Source organism: Lynx canadensis, chromosome D2 (assembly GCF_007474595.2).
Source record: "Lynx canadensis isolate LIC74 chromosome D2, mLynCan4.pri.v2, whole genome shotgun sequence".
Classification (NCBI taxonomy): Eukaryota; Metazoa; Chordata; class Mammalia; order Carnivora; family Felidae; genus Lynx; species Lynx canadensis.
The window spans coordinates 39,457,127-39,474,524 of NC_044313.2; the positions used below are offsets into that span (position 1 = coordinate 39,457,127).

The 17,398-nt window shown below is 44.9% G+C and overlaps 1 protein-coding gene and 1 long non-coding RNA gene across 5 annotated transcripts in view; one reads left to right on the forward strand and one right to left on the reverse strand.

The window, feature by feature from the left end:
- Positions 1-17,398, forward strand: part of ALOX5 (arachidonate 5-lipoxygenase) — a 49,982-nt gene that overhangs the window by 7,468 nt on the left and 25,116 nt on the right. Inside the window, exons 3-4 of one of the 2 annotated variants that reach the window (XM_030335009.2) lie at positions 3,241-3,322; positions 13,483-13,605. In XM_030335009.2, the coding sequence (XP_030190869.1) occupies positions 3,241-3,322; positions 13,483-13,605 (205 nt within the window). Of the gene's footprint in view, positions 1-3,240; positions 3,323-13,082; positions 13,165-13,482; positions 13,606-17,398 lie in introns of those variants that run through there. The other variant, XM_030335010.1, reaches the window with a different exon arrangement.
- LOC115527423 lies at positions 9,486-17,372 on the reverse strand. 3 transcript variants are annotated; one of them, XR_003972928.1, is made up of 3 exons: positions 17,171-17,372; positions 11,215-14,501; positions 9,486-9,669 (listed from the first exon to the last, which is right to left on the reverse strand). It is a non-coding gene; the product is annotated as an uncharacterized LOC115527423 (long non-coding RNA). The 3 variants fall into 3 exon arrangements; XR_004344265.1 differs by lacking the exon at positions 9,486-9,669 and having other exon boundaries at positions 11,248-12,608; positions 14,078-14,501; XR_004344264.1 differs by lacking the exons at positions 9,486-9,669; positions 17,171-17,372 and adding an exon at positions 15,404-15,533 and having other exon boundaries at positions 11,248-14,501.

A 17,398-nucleotide genomic window follows, 5' to 3' on the forward strand; every position in this document is an offset into this window, starting at 1 on the left:
TTCAGCTCAGGTCATGATGTCACAATTTGTGGGTTCAAGCCCCACATCAGGCTCTCTGCTGACAGCATGGAGCCTGCTTAGAATTCTCTCTCTCTCTCCCCCTCCCCTGCTCATGTTCTCTCTCTGTCTCTCCCTCTCTCTCTCAAAATAAATAAATAAACATAAAAAAAGAAAGGTGTAGGCCAAACTTGGTTACTCTGTGTATTAGTTCTAGGACTGCCATAACAAATTACCACAAATTGGGAAGCCTTCAAAAAATATACGCTGAATTTTTTTTTAATATTTAGAATTTATGGGTTTTGGGATGAATTATTTCAAAATTGATTGTATTAAGACTTCCTAGGTGGTGACTATAGTTGATAATACCATACTGTATATTTGAAAATTGCTAAGAGGACAGATCTTAAAAGTTCTCATCAAGGAAGGTAGGCAGGGGATGGGTGAGATAGGTGATGGGGATTAAGGAATGCACTTGCTGTGATGAGCACGGGGTAATGTGGGAAGTGTTGAATCACTACATTGTACACCTAAACTAATGTTACACTGTTTAGTGGAGTGAAAATAAAAATTTAAAAGTTCTCATCACAAGAAAAAAACAAAGAAGAAAGGTGTAGACCATTAGCACTGCCAGTCCTGGTGCACTGCCAGTCCTGGTGGGGTGAGGGGAGGGGAAGAATGCCAGAATAATCCAGATGGGGAGTGTCCTAGAGACAGAGCCCCCTTGGGAGTAGCTGTGGCCCCTAGTAGAGATGCAGACAGCAGGGAGACACTACGAGAGGACCTGGGGAATAAATGTCCTCTCCTCACTCTCCAGTGCCCTCCTCTCTCTGGTCAGGGCTCCCAGTGGCTGAACCCAACACAAAGCCCATTGATGCAATTCATTCAAATCGAGGACAAGATCAGGGACCTTCAGGGACAGGATGAGGTGAAGGGTAGATTCTGAAGGGGCACATGGAAGCTGCCCATCCAGCATGTTTCGCTTATCAGTTCCTCCGTAACAATCTTTGTGGATTTAAACAGCCATTTCATTTTTTTCATCATGGGATGGAAATTTGGGAAAGGTTCAGCTGGGTGGGTTGTCTGTGAGCCACAAAGCATCAACTGAGGACGATGGGCTAGAAGGCTCCCTTCGAGGACGGTTCCTCCCTCACATGTCTAGCACCTCAGGGCTCCATGGCCTCTCTCTCCACCTGGAAGTTCATTCTGGAAGCCTTCTCCGTGGAGTTGGGCTTCTCATGGCTTGGCCCTCACAGGGTAGTTGCACTTCTTGTGTGGTGGCTGGCTTCTAAGAGCGAGTATTCCAAGAGACAGAAAGTGGAAGCTGCCGGTCTCTTCATGTTTGGGCCTGGAAGCTGTCAGAGGGTAGTTTCTACCTTATTCTGTTGGTCCAAGCAGTCGCAGAGCCCATCCAAACTCAAAGGGGACATAGATCCCACCTCTCAATGGAAAGAATGTCAAAGAATTTATGGCCATCTTTAATCCACCCCATGGCACAATGACCAATCCTTTGGACAATCCGGAAATGAGGGGACCCTGCCCATGAGCGACATGGTAACCTCTGCAATCTAATGCTCCACCACTGCACCTGGGGTGAACATAAATGTCAGAGGGCTGTCACTGTGGTCCCAGGGATCGAGAGCACCTATGTGAAGAGACAGCTTCATTAAGGCACTCATGTCAGTCTTTTGGAATCTACCCCCCTCTCCAGAACTCTGGGGCATTCAGTCTAGGCTTTGTCACCTGCTGTGTTCCCAAAAGTTCCATCAGTCACTGGGGTAGATGTCCGGCACCCTCAGGGCCAGGAGAAATGGAGCTGACAGCTTTTGAGACTTGGTATGTGCACTTCCACACGTTCTGACTTCTTCATGCCGCTGAAATTGAAGACTCAATGCCTCAGAGCCAGGTGCCTGAGAAATAAGCTAATTCTTCGAGGTGGATTAGAGATGATGAATGTCGAGTGCCTACAACAGTGTCCCCTACAGCCAATGGCAGCTGTTGTCAGTTAATATTCATCTTGCCTTCAGTGGCCTTAACCCTGCCCCCCGCTGGACGGCTTAACATCCCCACTGGAGAACAAAGAGGCGCCCCATTGATCTTCCTCGCTGGGCCCCAGTTCCAAGCCCTGGACTGGAGCTTCCTCAGCCAGAAGGTGCTCTGAGTGTGGGCTAGGAACTGTTAGCTGTTGGTCTGTAAAGAGGTGGGTACCGAGACTGAGAGCAGGCATTTACAAACTTTTATAGCAACTTGCAAGAATTATTCTGTGACCGTTGCATCTTATAATAAAAGCAGGGTTTATGCTTTGAATGTCCTTGGTTTGTTTTTTATTTCTTTTCTAGTAGTTAAGTTTTATTGTAGTTTACAGAAATATCAGTCTGTGATTAAACGGAAATTTTTAAACCCACAGAGAGCTGGAGAAGCACTATTATAGGAGATGCTCTGGAATCTTGGTAGGAGATGCTCTGGAATCTTGCTAGTCTGGGCTCCCACTGTGTTCACTGGCTTTACCCTAAATAACAGTATAAAGGGTAGTCATGAGCTGGCTTCTCCTGCTCTAAAGGCCCTGAGCAGCTTGACCTTGACTTTAGCCACTTGCCCCACTCCTGAGATGAGAGACAAGAGACCTTTGAATCTGGGCTTAGGGGGAGGAAGAGGAAGCCTAGGTCCATCATGATTGTAAGGACAATAATGTTAGTCATTGTTCCCACTTACTGGGTTTCAAGCATTGTGTGAAGTGCTCACTAAATCCCTACCATAACCCTGACATTGGCATTATCATACCCATTTTACATATGGGGAAGCTAAGGCAACTTGCTACATACACTGTACCTTCCAGAGAATCATTGGCCTGCCCCCATAAATCCTGATGACCACCAAGCCTGGCTTATGTATGTGGACATGATTCTCAGAGCTCCAAGATGCAGGGCCCCCAGCTTGCCAAATGAGCAGGCAGTAAGAGGGGGCACTAGACTTGTCTTTTATAATAGGCTAAGAGCATGGATATGAGTCTTGTGTTGAAAATCCACTCATTCGGTGTGTGACCTTGGGCAAAGTTCAAAGGCAAAGCTATTCAACCTCCCTAAGCCCCAGTTTCCTACACATGAACTGGGGAAGCGTTCAGAGGCTTAAATGAGATGATGCATATAAAAATGATGCATGGGCAGGTGTGTGAGGGAAACCTGAATATTGGACGTTGTTACCGTTCTTCCTGTGGCTCTTCTCACACCTGTCCTTTCCTCACAGCAAAGTTGGCCTGCGATGACCAAATACACATTCTCAAGCAGCACAGACGTAAAGAGCTGGAAACACGGCAAAAACAGTATCGGTGAGTTATGACGTCAGACCAGACAGCCCTGAATGAACTCTGCCCACAGCGTATGGCTGACCACTGCTGGTAAGCAATGGCCAGGCCACCAGTGCCCTGTAGTGCTCCTCGATCCCCAAGACCCACTTGACCTCCACTGTCCAGGCAGAGATGGTAAAGTGCATTATTGAGAAAACTGTGGGGAAACCATATCAGCATCTAGGGGGAATGGGGCAGCAAAAGCTTGGATTTACATTAATGTTCTTTCACCTCCTATTGTAGTGATTACCCCCTCACTTTTTATGTCTTCTGGTAATAATTCTATTATAAAAGTGATAAATAATCTCCAAAAAATTGGCAAATCTTTAGCTAACAGACCAAGAAAAAAAGAGTGAGAGAACTCAAATTTTTTAAAGTAGGAGAGAGGGAGCATCAGTACCCACCTCACACAAATTAAAAATGTATAAAAGGGAATACTATGGACAGTTGTATACCAACAAATTAGATAACTTGAGTGAAATGGAGAAGTCCTAGAAAGATAGGAATGACCAAAACTGACTTAAGAATAAATAATTTGAATAGAACAATCACAAGCCAAAAGGTCGAATTAGTAATTTTGAAACTTCCCACAAAGAAAATCCTAGGCCCAGATGACCTCACTGATTAATTCTACCAAACGCTTAAAGAATTAGTACCAATCCTGCATAAGCTCTTCCAGAAAATACAAGAGGAGGGAACACATCCCAGTGCATTGAATGAGATCGATGTTATACCAAAATCAGACAAAGACATCATAAGAAAACTATACACCAATGTCTCTTATGGATATAGATGTAAGCATTTTCAACAAAATACTAGCAAACTGGATGCAACAGCGTGTAAAAGATATGATACAATATAGGATTTGTCCCAAGTGCGCAAGGTTGGTTTAATATCCAAAAATAAATTAATATAATGCACCATATCAGTAAAGAACAAAGAAACACATGAGCATCTCAAAAGACATATAAGAGTGCATTTGACAAAATCCAACATTCTTTCATGATTGAATAACACTAAAAAAATAGGAATTAAACAGAAATTTCTCAACCTGGTAAAGGGCACCTATAAAAAAACCTTACAATTAATATCATTTTTTTAACGTTTATTTATTTTTGAGAGAGAGAGAGACAGAGTACGAGTGGGGGGAGGGGCAGAGAGAAAGGGAGACACAGAATCCAAAACAGGCTCCAGGCTCTGAGGTATCAGCACAGAGCCCAATGTGGGGCTTGAACTCATGAACTGTGAGGTTGTGACCTGAACTGAAGTCGGAAGCTCCACTCAGTCAGTGGAGCTGGGTAGGTGTCCCCGGTTCATATCATTCTTAATGGGAAATGACTACATGCTTTCCTCCTAAGATCCAGGAACAAGATAAGGACGTCAGCTTTTGCCACTTCTGTGTAACATTGTACTGGAGATTCTAGCCAGGGCAATTAGGCAAGAGGGGAGAAAGGGCACCCACGTTAAAGAGCAATAAGTAAAACTACTGCCATTCACAGATGAAATGATCTCGTATGTAGAAAATCCTAAAACGTTCACCAAAAAAAATATTGGAACTGATAACCCAGCAAGGTTGCAGCATAAAAGATCAATATACACAATTCAGTTGTGTTTCTGTATGCTAATAATCAATCTGAAAATAAAGATAACAAAACAGTTCCATGTGCAGTAACATCAAAAGGAATAAAATATTTATGAATAAACTTAGCAAAAGAAGTCTAAGACTTACACAATGAAAACTACAAAACATTGTTGAAAGTAATTAAAGAAGACCTAAATAAGGTGAAAGACATCTTACATTCACGGACCAGAGGACTTAATATTATAAAAATAGCAGTACTCCCCAAAGCAGTGTGCATATTTAACACAATCCCTATCAAAGTCTCAGCTAACTTTTTTGCAGAAATTGACAAGATGATCCTAAAAATCATAAGGAAATGCAAGGAACCCATAATAGTCAAAATAATCTTGAAAAAAAAAAAAAACTTGGGAAATCACACTTGGCAGTATCAGAATTACTACACTGCTGTGGTAATTAAAACAATTGTGGTATTGGCATAAGGTTAGATATATAGAGAAATTAAATAGAATTGAGAGTCCAGAAGTTAGCCCTTGCATTTATGGTCAGTTAATTTTCAACAGAGGCAGCAAGACAATTCAATGGAGAAAGAATAGTCTTTTCAACAAATGGTGTTGGGACAACTGACTAGCCACATGCAAAAGAATGAAATTGGACCCTTACCCCACGTACAAAAATTAACTTAAAGTGGATCAAATACTTAAATGTAAGAGCTAAAACTAAAACATTGAAAAAGACAGGGGTAAACTTTCATGGCCTTGCATTGGCAAAGTATTTTTAGATATGACAACAAAAGCTTAAACAACAAAGGAGAAATAGATAAGCTCATGTTATCAAATTTTAACTTTTGTGCTTCGAAGGATACCATCAAGAAAGTGAAAAGACAACTCACAGAATGGGATGAAATATTTGTAAATCATGGATCTGATAAGGGACTTGTATCCAGAATATATAAAGAGCTCACACAAATCAATAATAAAGACAAATAATCCAATTTAAAAATAGAGAAGGATCTGAATAGACATTTTTCCAAGGAAGATATATACATGATCAATAAGTCCATGAAAAGATGCTTGACATCATTATTCATTAGGGAAATGCAAATCATTACCACTTCACATTTACTATAAAAGTCAGATAATAACAAGAGTTGTGAGGATGTGGAGAAATCAGAACCCTCATACACTCCTGGTAGGAATGTAAAATGTGCAGCTGCTTTGGAAAACAGTCTAGTAGTTACTCATGTTGTTAAATCAAGAGTTACTAGATAATCCAGCAGTTCCACATCTAGGCATATGCCTAAGAAAACGAAAATATATGTCCGCACACAAACTTGTATATGAATGTTTACATTATCCATAAGAACCAAAGATGAATACAACCCAGATGCCCATTAACTGATGAATCTGTAAATAAAATGCGGTATGTCTATACATGGAAAATACTTTGGCCATAAAAAAATGAAGAAGCACTTCTCCAGAGAAAATATATGGCCCACAAGCATTTGAAAGGATGCTCAACATCATTAATCGTCAGGAGAGTGCAAAAATCAAAATCACAGTGAGATACCATGTCACACCCGCTAGGATGACTAGAATCAAAAAGAGAAACTGGACCCCTCAAACATTTTTGGTAGAATATAAAATGGTACAGCCACCTTGAAAAACAGGTTAGCAGTTTTTCAAACCTTTTTTAAATTTTTTTTTTTTTATTTTTTAGAGAGAGAGGGGGAAGTCAGGGAAGTGGGGCAGAGGGAGAGGGAAAGAATCTTAAGCAGGCTTCTCACTCAGCATAGAGCCCGACATGGCACTCGATCCCACGACCCTGGGATCATGACCTGAGCCAAAATCAAGAGTCAGATGTTCAGCCAAATGAGCCACCCAGGTGCCCCACAGCTTCTCAAATCTTGGACAGACTTCGTACTAGCAGCTCTATCCCTTTTTTCTTATTGTGCATGGTGGCTACACAAGAGTAATGAAAATAGGTTTCTACACACACACACACACACACACACACACACACACAAGCTTTATATAAATATTCATAGCAACATCACTTATAATAGCCCAAAGGTGGAAACAACATAAATTCCATTACCTGATGAATGGATAAACAAAATGTGGTATATTCATATAATGGAATGTTATTTGGCATTAAAAAGAATGAACTATGGATACATACTAAACCATGCATGAACCTCAAAAACATTATGCTAAAGAGGAAAGTCATTTACAAAACACCACATACTGTATGATTCTGTTTTATGAAATGTCTGGAACAGGCAAGTCTGTGGACACAGATTAGTAGACTGTTGGTTGCCCAGGACTGGAAGTTGGGGATGGACACGGACAGTGACTATTAGTGGGCACAAGGTTTCTTTTTGGGGTGAAAATATCCCCAAATTAGACTTTGGTGAAGCCTGCACAATTCTGTAAGTACACTAAAAAACTTCATTGGATACTTTTAAGGGGTGAATTTTATTGTATGTAAATTACAACTCAATATAGCTGTTTTGGGAAATAACACATGATCTAGAGCGCTCATCTGGAAAACGGTGGTCAGTGGGCTATATCCAGCCTATAAATTTGTTTCATGGTCGCTGTGGAGTTCTGAGTAAACAGGGCCCAGGTTTCCTCAGTCCAGTACCTGTCCACTGTCTGTGTCAAGGCATCTTTCAGGTCCTACTTTGGCCTTTGTAGACCTTGAGTCTGTGACTCCTTCCAAGGGAGAAGAATGGATGGACTCATGCTAACAAGTCAGCATGGTTACCTGGGCTATGGCGAGGCTCTTGGGGAGTGATGACCATGACAGCTTTCCACGTATGTCTCTATGGTGTAACTTCCTACAAAGAGTATGCAGTATGTCGGGCTTTTTTAATCCAATAAAGCAAAAGAAGGGTAGTCAATGACCTGCTGCTATGCAAAGCAACATAGGCAAACCTCACAAGTACAGTGTTGGATACTGGAAGTGAGGCACACCGTGTCTGACCAATCCATAGAGTTTGGAAGTCTGTTGTTTAGGGACAGTTACATAGCAGTGGGACAATAGACAACAGCAAGGAAATGATTCTCATAAAAGGGAGGACGGTGATCAGGGGAGGCTAAGCGGGAAAGCAGGTGCGGTGTGGGGATACTGGTAACGTTCTGATTCTTGATCTGGATGTTGGTTATACAGATGTTTTGTGCATTTTTCTCCATGTGTGTGCATACATATACATATCCACACATACATACATGTGTTTATATGTTTGATTTCATAATAAAATTTTAAAATAAAATTTTTATGTCTTTATGTCAGGTGAAGGAGGGTAATCTGATTATACTTGAGTAATGTTAAAGATTTATGAATTTGTGGTTTATTTTAAAACTTTCGTGTGTGAGCCTCTGGGCTCAGACACCATGTGATGCGTTCTGGGACTTTTGTGTTTGGTGCAGTGCACAAGGCGTTGTCCGAAAGCTCTGCACCACCATTCCCATCTTAAAACATTGTTATTTCTCAGCTCCTTCCTCAGCTTTCCTCCCCACTTCAGCCACCTGTGTCAGAGCCCCTACAGTGAGCATCCCATGTGCGTTTGGCCTTGTGGAAAGAAGGAATCCTAGTTTGCAGTGACATTAAACAGCTTTCAGAGAATCAGGCTAGTTTGTATCCTGTTAGGAGAGTGGACAGGAAGTTTTATCAGTTCCACTGTCATTCAGACTAAGATGTTAATGGCTGATAAATTAGTCTTGCAGGCATGTTGTCTTAACGCAGTATTTTCCAAAGTGTGCCCTGGAGCAGCGGCCCCATAACTTTCTCCCCGTGGTGAGACAAGTTTGGGAAACTGTTCATCACCTCCTCCTCCTGGAGGTTCCCGATGCACATAAGCAGTGAGAATTCTGAGAAGTTCTGTGGTAGTGGACTGTGGTTAATTTTTTTCTCCCACCCAGTGTTTCCCAAGAGAGTTGGATGTACAATTCTTAACATCTCACAGAACAAGTACTCTGTGGAGCACCCTTTGGGAAGTACCCCTTTATTAGGGAGCAGTGGATTCAGTGGTGTGTTTGTTTCACAGGGACAGGGCTTTGACAGGGTCTAGGGAGATGGGGCCAAGGGCTTTTCCAGTGAAATAGTTATCCCTCTTCTTAGATCTAATCGTCATTGTTTCTTCCTCCTTCCACTCATCTGCCCTCTTCAGACGCCCTCCTCTGCTTCCGTTCAGGAAGCACTGAACTTTGCACCGTCTGCATAATCTAGGAGTTCCTCTTTCACACAAACTCTCGAGCTTCCAGATGAGAGTTGGAAGTAAAGTAAGAATAGTCTCCAATCTGTCAGGGAGCTGCAAGCCCAGCTGGCCTTCGTCCCTCAGTCAGCCTAGCAGGGAAGTGGAGAAGCCCACGCAGGTCATAACGCCCTGACCCCATTCTCACTGTGACCGTATGCACCTGGCTGGTGTGCACGCACACACAGCAGCGGATAGAGTAGTGGCTTGTAACCTACAACGTTTGATCATTTTGTGACTTGCTTTTTTTCACTCGTCATTCTGTTTTGAAGGGCAGCCGGTTGACACAGACAGGTGTCATCCATTCACTTAGTTCCTGTATAGCACACCATTGCACGAACAAACCACCAGGCTCACCCACTCTCCTGCTGATGGACATGTAGACCGTCTTTAATATCTGGCTGTCACAAGCCACACCAGAGTGAGCTCTCTCATCTGTCTCCTGGTGCTCTTATGGAAGAATTTCTCTAGGGAATATTCTTAGAAGTAGACCTGCAGGATAGCAGACCACACTGTGAGTTTTCTAGATATTGCCACTGGTATTCCAAAGGGGTTCTGCCAGTTTTCACCCCTAGCAGCTGTTTCTTAGGGTTGCACTTTCCCTACATCATTGACACACTTTGCATCTTGAGACATTCTCATTGGTGTCGGTCTGATGTGTCTGAAATAGTATCTCATTGATTTCCTCATTCTTACGTTGCCACATATTTCTCGCTGTATGTGAATTCAGCCATTGCTTCGTGTGTGTGTGTGTGTGTGTGTGTGTGTGTGTGTGTGTGTGTGTGTGTGTATTTGGCATTACCAACAGTGTGGCAAGAGGCAACCTTGTACAAGCAGCTTGATGTCCTGGTGATTTCATTACTGTCAGATTAATTTCCAGAACTCACCTTGCTGGGTCAAATTAGCAGTTTCATTTTTAAAAGTACTAACAAAAATCCTTTCTCACAATGTTATAGTAATTTTTGGTGCAATTTTCCAGTTGTATATGTATATATATGACATACCTGATCATGTCAATCTTTTATATTTTTGACAATCTAAAAACCCCTAAATTGGACCCCATGGTTGTTTTAATCTGCATTCCCCTGACCACTGGTGAGTTAAGCCTCTGTGCATTGCCTCTTCTTTGAATTGTCTATTTATATGCTTCATTTTTTCTGTGTCCTTGTTATTATTCATCTAAAGGAGCCCTTTGTGTGTTCAGATAGCACCTTTTCGTTATGAGTGTGGTATATGTCATTTGTCTACTGTTGCTTGTGTCGCAGATTTTAGTTCTTTATTTTCTTAACTATATGTATTGGTTTTCCTTTATAACTTTTGGGTTTCCTGCTTTACGTAACAAGGCCCTCCCCACCCCAGTGTTACATAAATATACCTATATTTTTGTCTGACTTTTACAATTTTGTTTTTTAACATTAGGCTCGTAACTCACCTGCCATGTATTTTTATACATGATGTGAAGTAGGGGGTCAAACATCCCGGTGTCACTTATTACATAACACACTCCTTCCTACTGCCCAGGGATGATGCCCATAGCACACAGAGCTGGCACAGCTGGTGGGATGTGCATGGGCTCTGACGCCAGTTCTGAACTCCACTCCCACTTACTCCATCCTGTTGTTTGGTCTCTGTGGCGGAAGAAGCGAAGAAGTAGAAAGTAGAAAAAAAGAGGAAGACAAAGAAAAGAGAAAACGAAGGACGAAAAGAAGGAGAAAGGAGAAAAGGAGAAGAGAAACAAAAGAAAAGAAGAAGGAAGAGAAGAGAAAAAGAAAGGAAGAGAAAGAAAAGAAGAACAGAAAGAAAGGGCAAAGGAGAAAGGAGAGAGAAAAAGAAAGAAAGAAAGAAAGAAAAGAGCACAATCTTTCCTTACCTTCTCCCTTCCCCTCCCTCCTTCCCTCTCCCCCCTCCCTACTTTCTCTGTTTCCCTCCCTCTTTCTCCCCCTACCCCCACAGTCTTCTCTCTCTTTGACATTTTAATATGTAATAAGTATATATCTATACATGCCCTTTTCCCCTTTCTTTCTACCTAGGACTTACTCAGAAAATTGAGGTCTTTTCAACTTAAGAAAGTTTTTCTCTTATTTCTTGATTTTCACTTCTCTCTATATTCCTCTCTCCTTTTGGACTTCTTAGTCTCTGTATATTAAATCTTCTAGGTCTGCCTTTCATGTCTCTTGTGTTTTCTTTTATTTTTAAGTTTTTATTTTAATTCCAGTTAGTTAACATACAGTGTCATATTTGTTTTAGGTATACAGTATTCATCACTTCCATAAAACACCCGGTGCTCATCACAACAATTGCCCTCCGTAATCCCCATCATGGCTTCCATTTCTTTGTGTTTTTGCTCTGTATTTGTGTTATGTTTTCTTCCATTTTGTACAGAGCAGTGCCTGGCACATGACAGGTGCTCAGTAATTACTTCCTTAATGAATACATTTTGTGCAGGAAACAAATTAGATCTCACAGTGACTCTTCTCTTTTCCCATTTCTCTGTTGAATTTTCAATTCAGAAATCATGTTTTATGGCTGCAGAAGGTCTTTTTAGGGGCACCCGGCTGGCTCAGTCTGTAGAGCATCTGACTCTTGATCTCAGAGTTGTGAGTTCAAGACCCACGTTGGGCATGGGGTCCACTTTTAAAAAAGGAAAAAAAAGAAAGTCTTTTTACATTCTACTGTATCTCTTTAACACTTCTTTTTTTAAGAAATTAAATGTCTTTAAAAAAAAGAAATTAAATGTCTTTTTTGCATCTTCATTTCCTCTGCCTGGCGTGTTCAACTCCTTGTGGAGTGTGATTTTTTTTCTTTGCCTGTTTATCTACGGGCACGAAGATCTTTGGCCCCTGTGCAGGTCAGCCTGTCAGCTGTCTCAGGTAGCAGTGGCCTGCACTGGAAAAGGGACACAGGCGTCTGCTGGAGAGCTGGCAAACCGCACAGTCTCCACGCACTGAGAGGCGGTAGTCTCCAGACCACGGAAGTTGGGTGCGTCCATCCATTAGTGCTGCCACCTTCAGGAGGTTCGGGGGACAGCAGTGGGGCAGGAGGTTCCAAGAAAAACAATTATTTTCTAAAACAAAGGGGGAAAAATCAGTAGATTAGTTGAGGTTGTACACTTGTCTACATTTTATCAGCGTTGGTGTTAATACAAACAACAAATAGAGAAGATTTTCTTAAAGCCCAGGAAAATGGAATACTGTAAGTAAACCAACAGTGATAAATGACAGTGCCATGCAACAGAAAATGTTTTTCAAAATGCATTTGCTCCGGGCGACCATACCTAGCTCCTGTTCGCCTCTTGTGGTCCCAATGGGAGTCTTACCTGGCCAACAGGACAGCATGAAAAACCATGGGGATTTCTGGGACAGTAATAGCACAAGATGATATTAAAGGGACTCCAGACTTTTTCATGACCTCAACTCTCAGTGCGTTACTTTCTGTTGTGAGAAAGGTTTCAGAAAAGGAGAGTTAGGAATACAAGTGAAAAGCTGTTAACCCAGAATGTAAATTTTGATTTTTAAATAAATACGAGATCGTTTTCCCTGCCCTAAAGGAACAGACACTTTGGGCTAGTTTTGGTTTTGCTGTAAGAAAAAAAAACAGCAAAATCTCAAAAACAAAATGTAAGTGCCCAATGCTGCAGGATAAGTTTCAAGGACACCGGTATCTGAAAATGTGGGCTGGATACAGTGCATGGCCTGTCTTGGGGGGGAGCTATTTTGATTTTAACAGTCACTAAACCTGCTACTGGCAGCAGTCTGTGTCCGAAGTCCAATCACCGTGCTGCCCTGGACACCTTACTTGGAAGGCGTGCCCACTGTCCCCTTTCCCCAGCCACCACATACAGTCCAGGGGCACGTTGACCGAGCTGGTGGGACACTGGCTGTTCAGTTCAGCCTGGAAGTGGAGCGGCCTCAACCCTTTCTACCTCCGGTGACCGGCAAGGCAACTCTGTGCCGAGGGAGACAGGCAGTTGAATGTCCCGTCAAATCGGTGAGGTCTTCTGATGCTTCCTTTTCGGCTTCCTTTTACGCAGTGGCGCACACCTACTTCACTCGCCACTCCTCTGCTGTGAGCCCAGTCTCAGGTTCAGGGGACCTCACACCTCCTGCTGTGAAGCTCAGGGCACAGCAAAGCAGGCTACTGCCGGACCCCTGGAGGGGTCCCAGTACCTCACGGATGCACACTCAGCTATAACGTCTCGGCCTGACGGAGGGCACATCCTCAGACCGCAGGGGCAGGCTTTAGTCTGAGGGGCCAGCCCAAAGGCCAGGCATTTTACACAGTTTTCTTCTTTTTATTCATGCTCAGATGGATGGAGTGGAACCCTGGCTTCCCCTTGAGTATCGATGCCAAATACCACAAGGATCTACCCCGAGACATCCAGTTTGATAGTGAGAAGGGTGTGGACTTCGTTCTGAACTACTCCAAAGCGTGAGTTTCCAAGAACCTAAGGATGCTGGGCAGTCCCTCCAGGGGCCAGGGCCACGGATGGAACCCTCAGTCCTTTCCTTGTGGGAGCTCTGGGCTGGGGAGCAGCTCAGCTGGTCTTCCCAAATCACTTGATTGTATCCGATGTGCAACCGCAGGGTAGCCTGTATCTCAACAAAGTTATAACCTGGATGGCTCCAGACACCAAACATAGCTCTGTTGTCAGCCCAAGGTAGAGGTCTTTACCTGGAGTGCCCACCCCACCCATATCTCATCCCCCTATAGCCGATTCGGGGTTGGAGAGGGTCCACGCTGTCCCCTGGATAGAAGGGCTCTGCGGTAGTAATGGTCACCACGCCTGTGCTGATCGCTGACACCCATCCCCCCGGGTTGTCTGTCACAACAACCCCTTGAGGTAGGCATGATTATCCTCCCTTTGCAGTTGAAGAATCTGAGGAATAAGGAAGTCACATACCTTGTCCAGTGGCCCCTGCTAATAAATGGCAGAGATCCAAGTTCTGTGCTCCTTCTTTGCAGTTGAATAACAGCAGGGCTTTTAAAGTGTGCCAAACCCTGAGACTCCTTGGGTGCTTGTTAAAAACAGGGAGCCCCAGCCCCGTCCCAGGGCTAGTGGAGGAGCCTTTGAAGTTGTACTTTGACACTCTGGGGAGTTCCCGCAAGCATACAAATCTAGAAAACTCTCCATCCGTGGTTCTGCCACCTGATGGAGCCATAGAATGCCCTGTGGAGCTTCAGCACTTCTTGGTGCCAGGCCAGCCCCACAGCCAGGATGAGAGTCTCCCGGGACGGGGCCCTGGCCTCAGGTAGGCATATCCTGGGGCGACATTTGCTCAGTGCCCAGCTGCTCCCCTTGAGAAGGGCGTCTTCTGGTCAGACTTCTGAAAGGTAAGCACAAGAGACCACACTCAGTCCTGTTCCAAAGTCTTCTTCCTCTGGACATTTTGGAAGTGCTCTACACACACACACACACACACACACACACACACACACGCACACATACACACACACACACACAGCCTCACAATCAGCCTCTGTAGGGGACCCCCTCACATAGCAAGGCCGTTTGCACTGGTGTCCCTCAGGCTGCCTGAGAGGGAACAAGTGGTAGGGGTCTAACACTTAGCAAGCCTCTGCCAAGGGCCGGGCTCGTAGGTGTGGGCATTTTCTACTAGAATCATCTGTTTTCACTTTCACAGCCACGCTGGGAGGTAGATACTGTTCTTGAATGCTTCCAGGTAAATAACCTGGATCCAGGTCAAGGAATTTGCCTAAGGTCATTCAGGCAGAAATCAGCAAAACCCGAATTTGCATTCAGATCTCTTTGGGTCCAAAGCTGGGGATTTTTTTCCCCTGCTACAGCTGGGACCAACTGGGGAGAAAAATTAAAACCCAACATCTGGTTCCCTGGAAACATCAGCGCAATTAAACATCTGATTTCCCACCCAGGGATCCCCAAAGGCAGGGGGCTTTGGTAGGGCAGAGCCCTGACCAAGATGGTGCAAGCAGGACAGAAACCCCTTCTGAGAGGGGCAGTTTGAAGAGAAAATGATAAGGATGGAGAGGCAGCGAGGTCAGAGGAGAAGATACCGCTTTGGGGAATCATCCCACCTGTACTTAGTGATGGTGAAGGGATGGATGGCGGAGTGATGGTGGGTGGTTGGATGGGTGGATGGATGGATGGTGGGTGGGTGGAGGGGTGGATGGAAAGAGGAAGGGAGGGAGGGTGGAGGGAGGGAGGATGGAAGGAGGGCAGGAGGGTGGACGGTTGGTGGAGAAATACCTGGAGGGTGGATGGATAGATGGTGAGTGGGTGGATGGACGGTGGAGTGAAGGCCAGGCTGTGCCTTTCTTATGTCTGCTCAGTGTTCCTGGAATTAATTGTCATCTTTGTACCTCCGGAGCCTAGCACAGCAGCTGCCACAGAAGAGGTGCTCAGTAAACTCTGTCAAAATGGGAGTCTGACCCCACTGGCCTCTGACCCCTCAGGGGCCTTTGTTACCACCTCATGGGCCCTCACTTCACACACACACACACACACACTCTCTCTCTCTCTCTCTCTCTCTCTCTCTCTCATCCTCTCTTTCTTTCTCTCCCTCTGGCTCTCTCTCTCTGGCTTTCTCTCTCTCTGTCTCTGCCTGCTTCTCTCTCGCTCTCGCTCTCTCTCTCTCTCACACACACACACACACACACACACACACACACAAAATTACCTTTCTTCTCTCACATGTCCCATCCTAGAAGTGTGTTTAATATTACTTCCATGCTGCCTCGGCCCAGCCTGTCCTGCCCAAACTGTTAAACCAGCATCTGTAGCCCACCTCTACCTATATTTTAAAAGCTCCCAAGGGGATTCCAGTGTGCAGTCAGGGTTGAAACCGCTGACCTCAATGCCTCCCTTGGCCTCATCCTCCACTCAATTGGATGTGGGATCACGTCTATTTCCTGGGGTCTCCGAGTGCATCTCCTTCCCTCCCAGCTCTGTCATCTCTCCCCAGGACACTCAGAAACATCCTTCGACCTGCTTCCCCAGGATCCATCCCACACAGCAATTGGAAGTTCGTTCTCAAGCACACATACAGTTTTTTGGAGGCTCCTTCTATAAGGGCAAATCTAATTCTTTTACTCCTCCATCTAAAATCCCTCAGTGATTACCCCAACTACAGGCGAGAGTCCAGACCTCTCTGCCCAGCTCCCCTGCCCTCTCCCTTGCCCCCAGATGCACAGGACGCTTTAGCCATTTGCGCCCAGCACCAGTTTGCGGGGCATCTTCGTGCCCTTGCTTTGCATGAGCTATTTCCTCCACCTCGAATACCATCCTTCCTTTCTTGGCCTGGAGAAATCCAACTCCTCATTTTTTAAGGACCTGGGTGAGGTGACCCTTCTCCAAGAAGCGCCTAGAATCCCCTAGGCCTGAGTGAGGTCTCCTCCCCTGTGCTCCCCAGCACTGGCCATACAAACCACCGTTTCTCCAATGACACATCGACCCACCTTTCTCCACATCTGCCATGTAACTTGGCCCCTTGAGCTATGGACTGTTGGAAGGAACACAGCTAAGAAATCTTGAGATGGGCCCTCAGCCCCTCCTGGTACAGCACAGCTGGTCACATCAGCTAAGCCTCACTTCTGCTGGCTAAGGACCATGAGGTTCTAAGAAGGAGATAAGAGATGTGTCCCTGCATTCGAGGAGAGCACAGCCTAAGCCAAGGGGACTAGACCTCAGGGAGGTAGCTCAAAGCACCCCACCCCCATCCCAGGGAGATGAGGGGTGCATGGGAGAGGGCTCTAGGCCAGTGGAAGGTGATCTTGGGAAGCTAACATCTCTGAGCCTCAGTGTCTCACCCACAGCTCCTACTCGGGGTCGTTGTGAGAATATAATGGGGCCATGTGTCAACCCTGCACAGAGAAGTTTCTCCCTAAAAACAGCATTAATTTCCATCCATTATTGGTAATGGGGTCAGGCCAGCCAGGACCTGGCTGAGCACCTGCCCTCAGATCGGCCTCTCCCCTCAAGGACTCATAGAGGGACCGTCACTCTGTCTGGTGTTACCTTGTCACGGAGTCCAGGAAGGCTTCACAGTAGAAGGGCATCTGACTTGGCCTTGTCACCGGCCAGGCACACAGGCAGGGGCCTAGAGGGATGGGACAAGGATGCTCTGGCAGGGTCAGCTCTGGGCAGAGGTCAGCTGTGGCTGGGCCTGCTCACAGAACCGAGTGAGTTGTGACATTTCCTGGGGGCATCAAAGCAGGAGCAGCTTGTATGTTTACTCACTGTTTG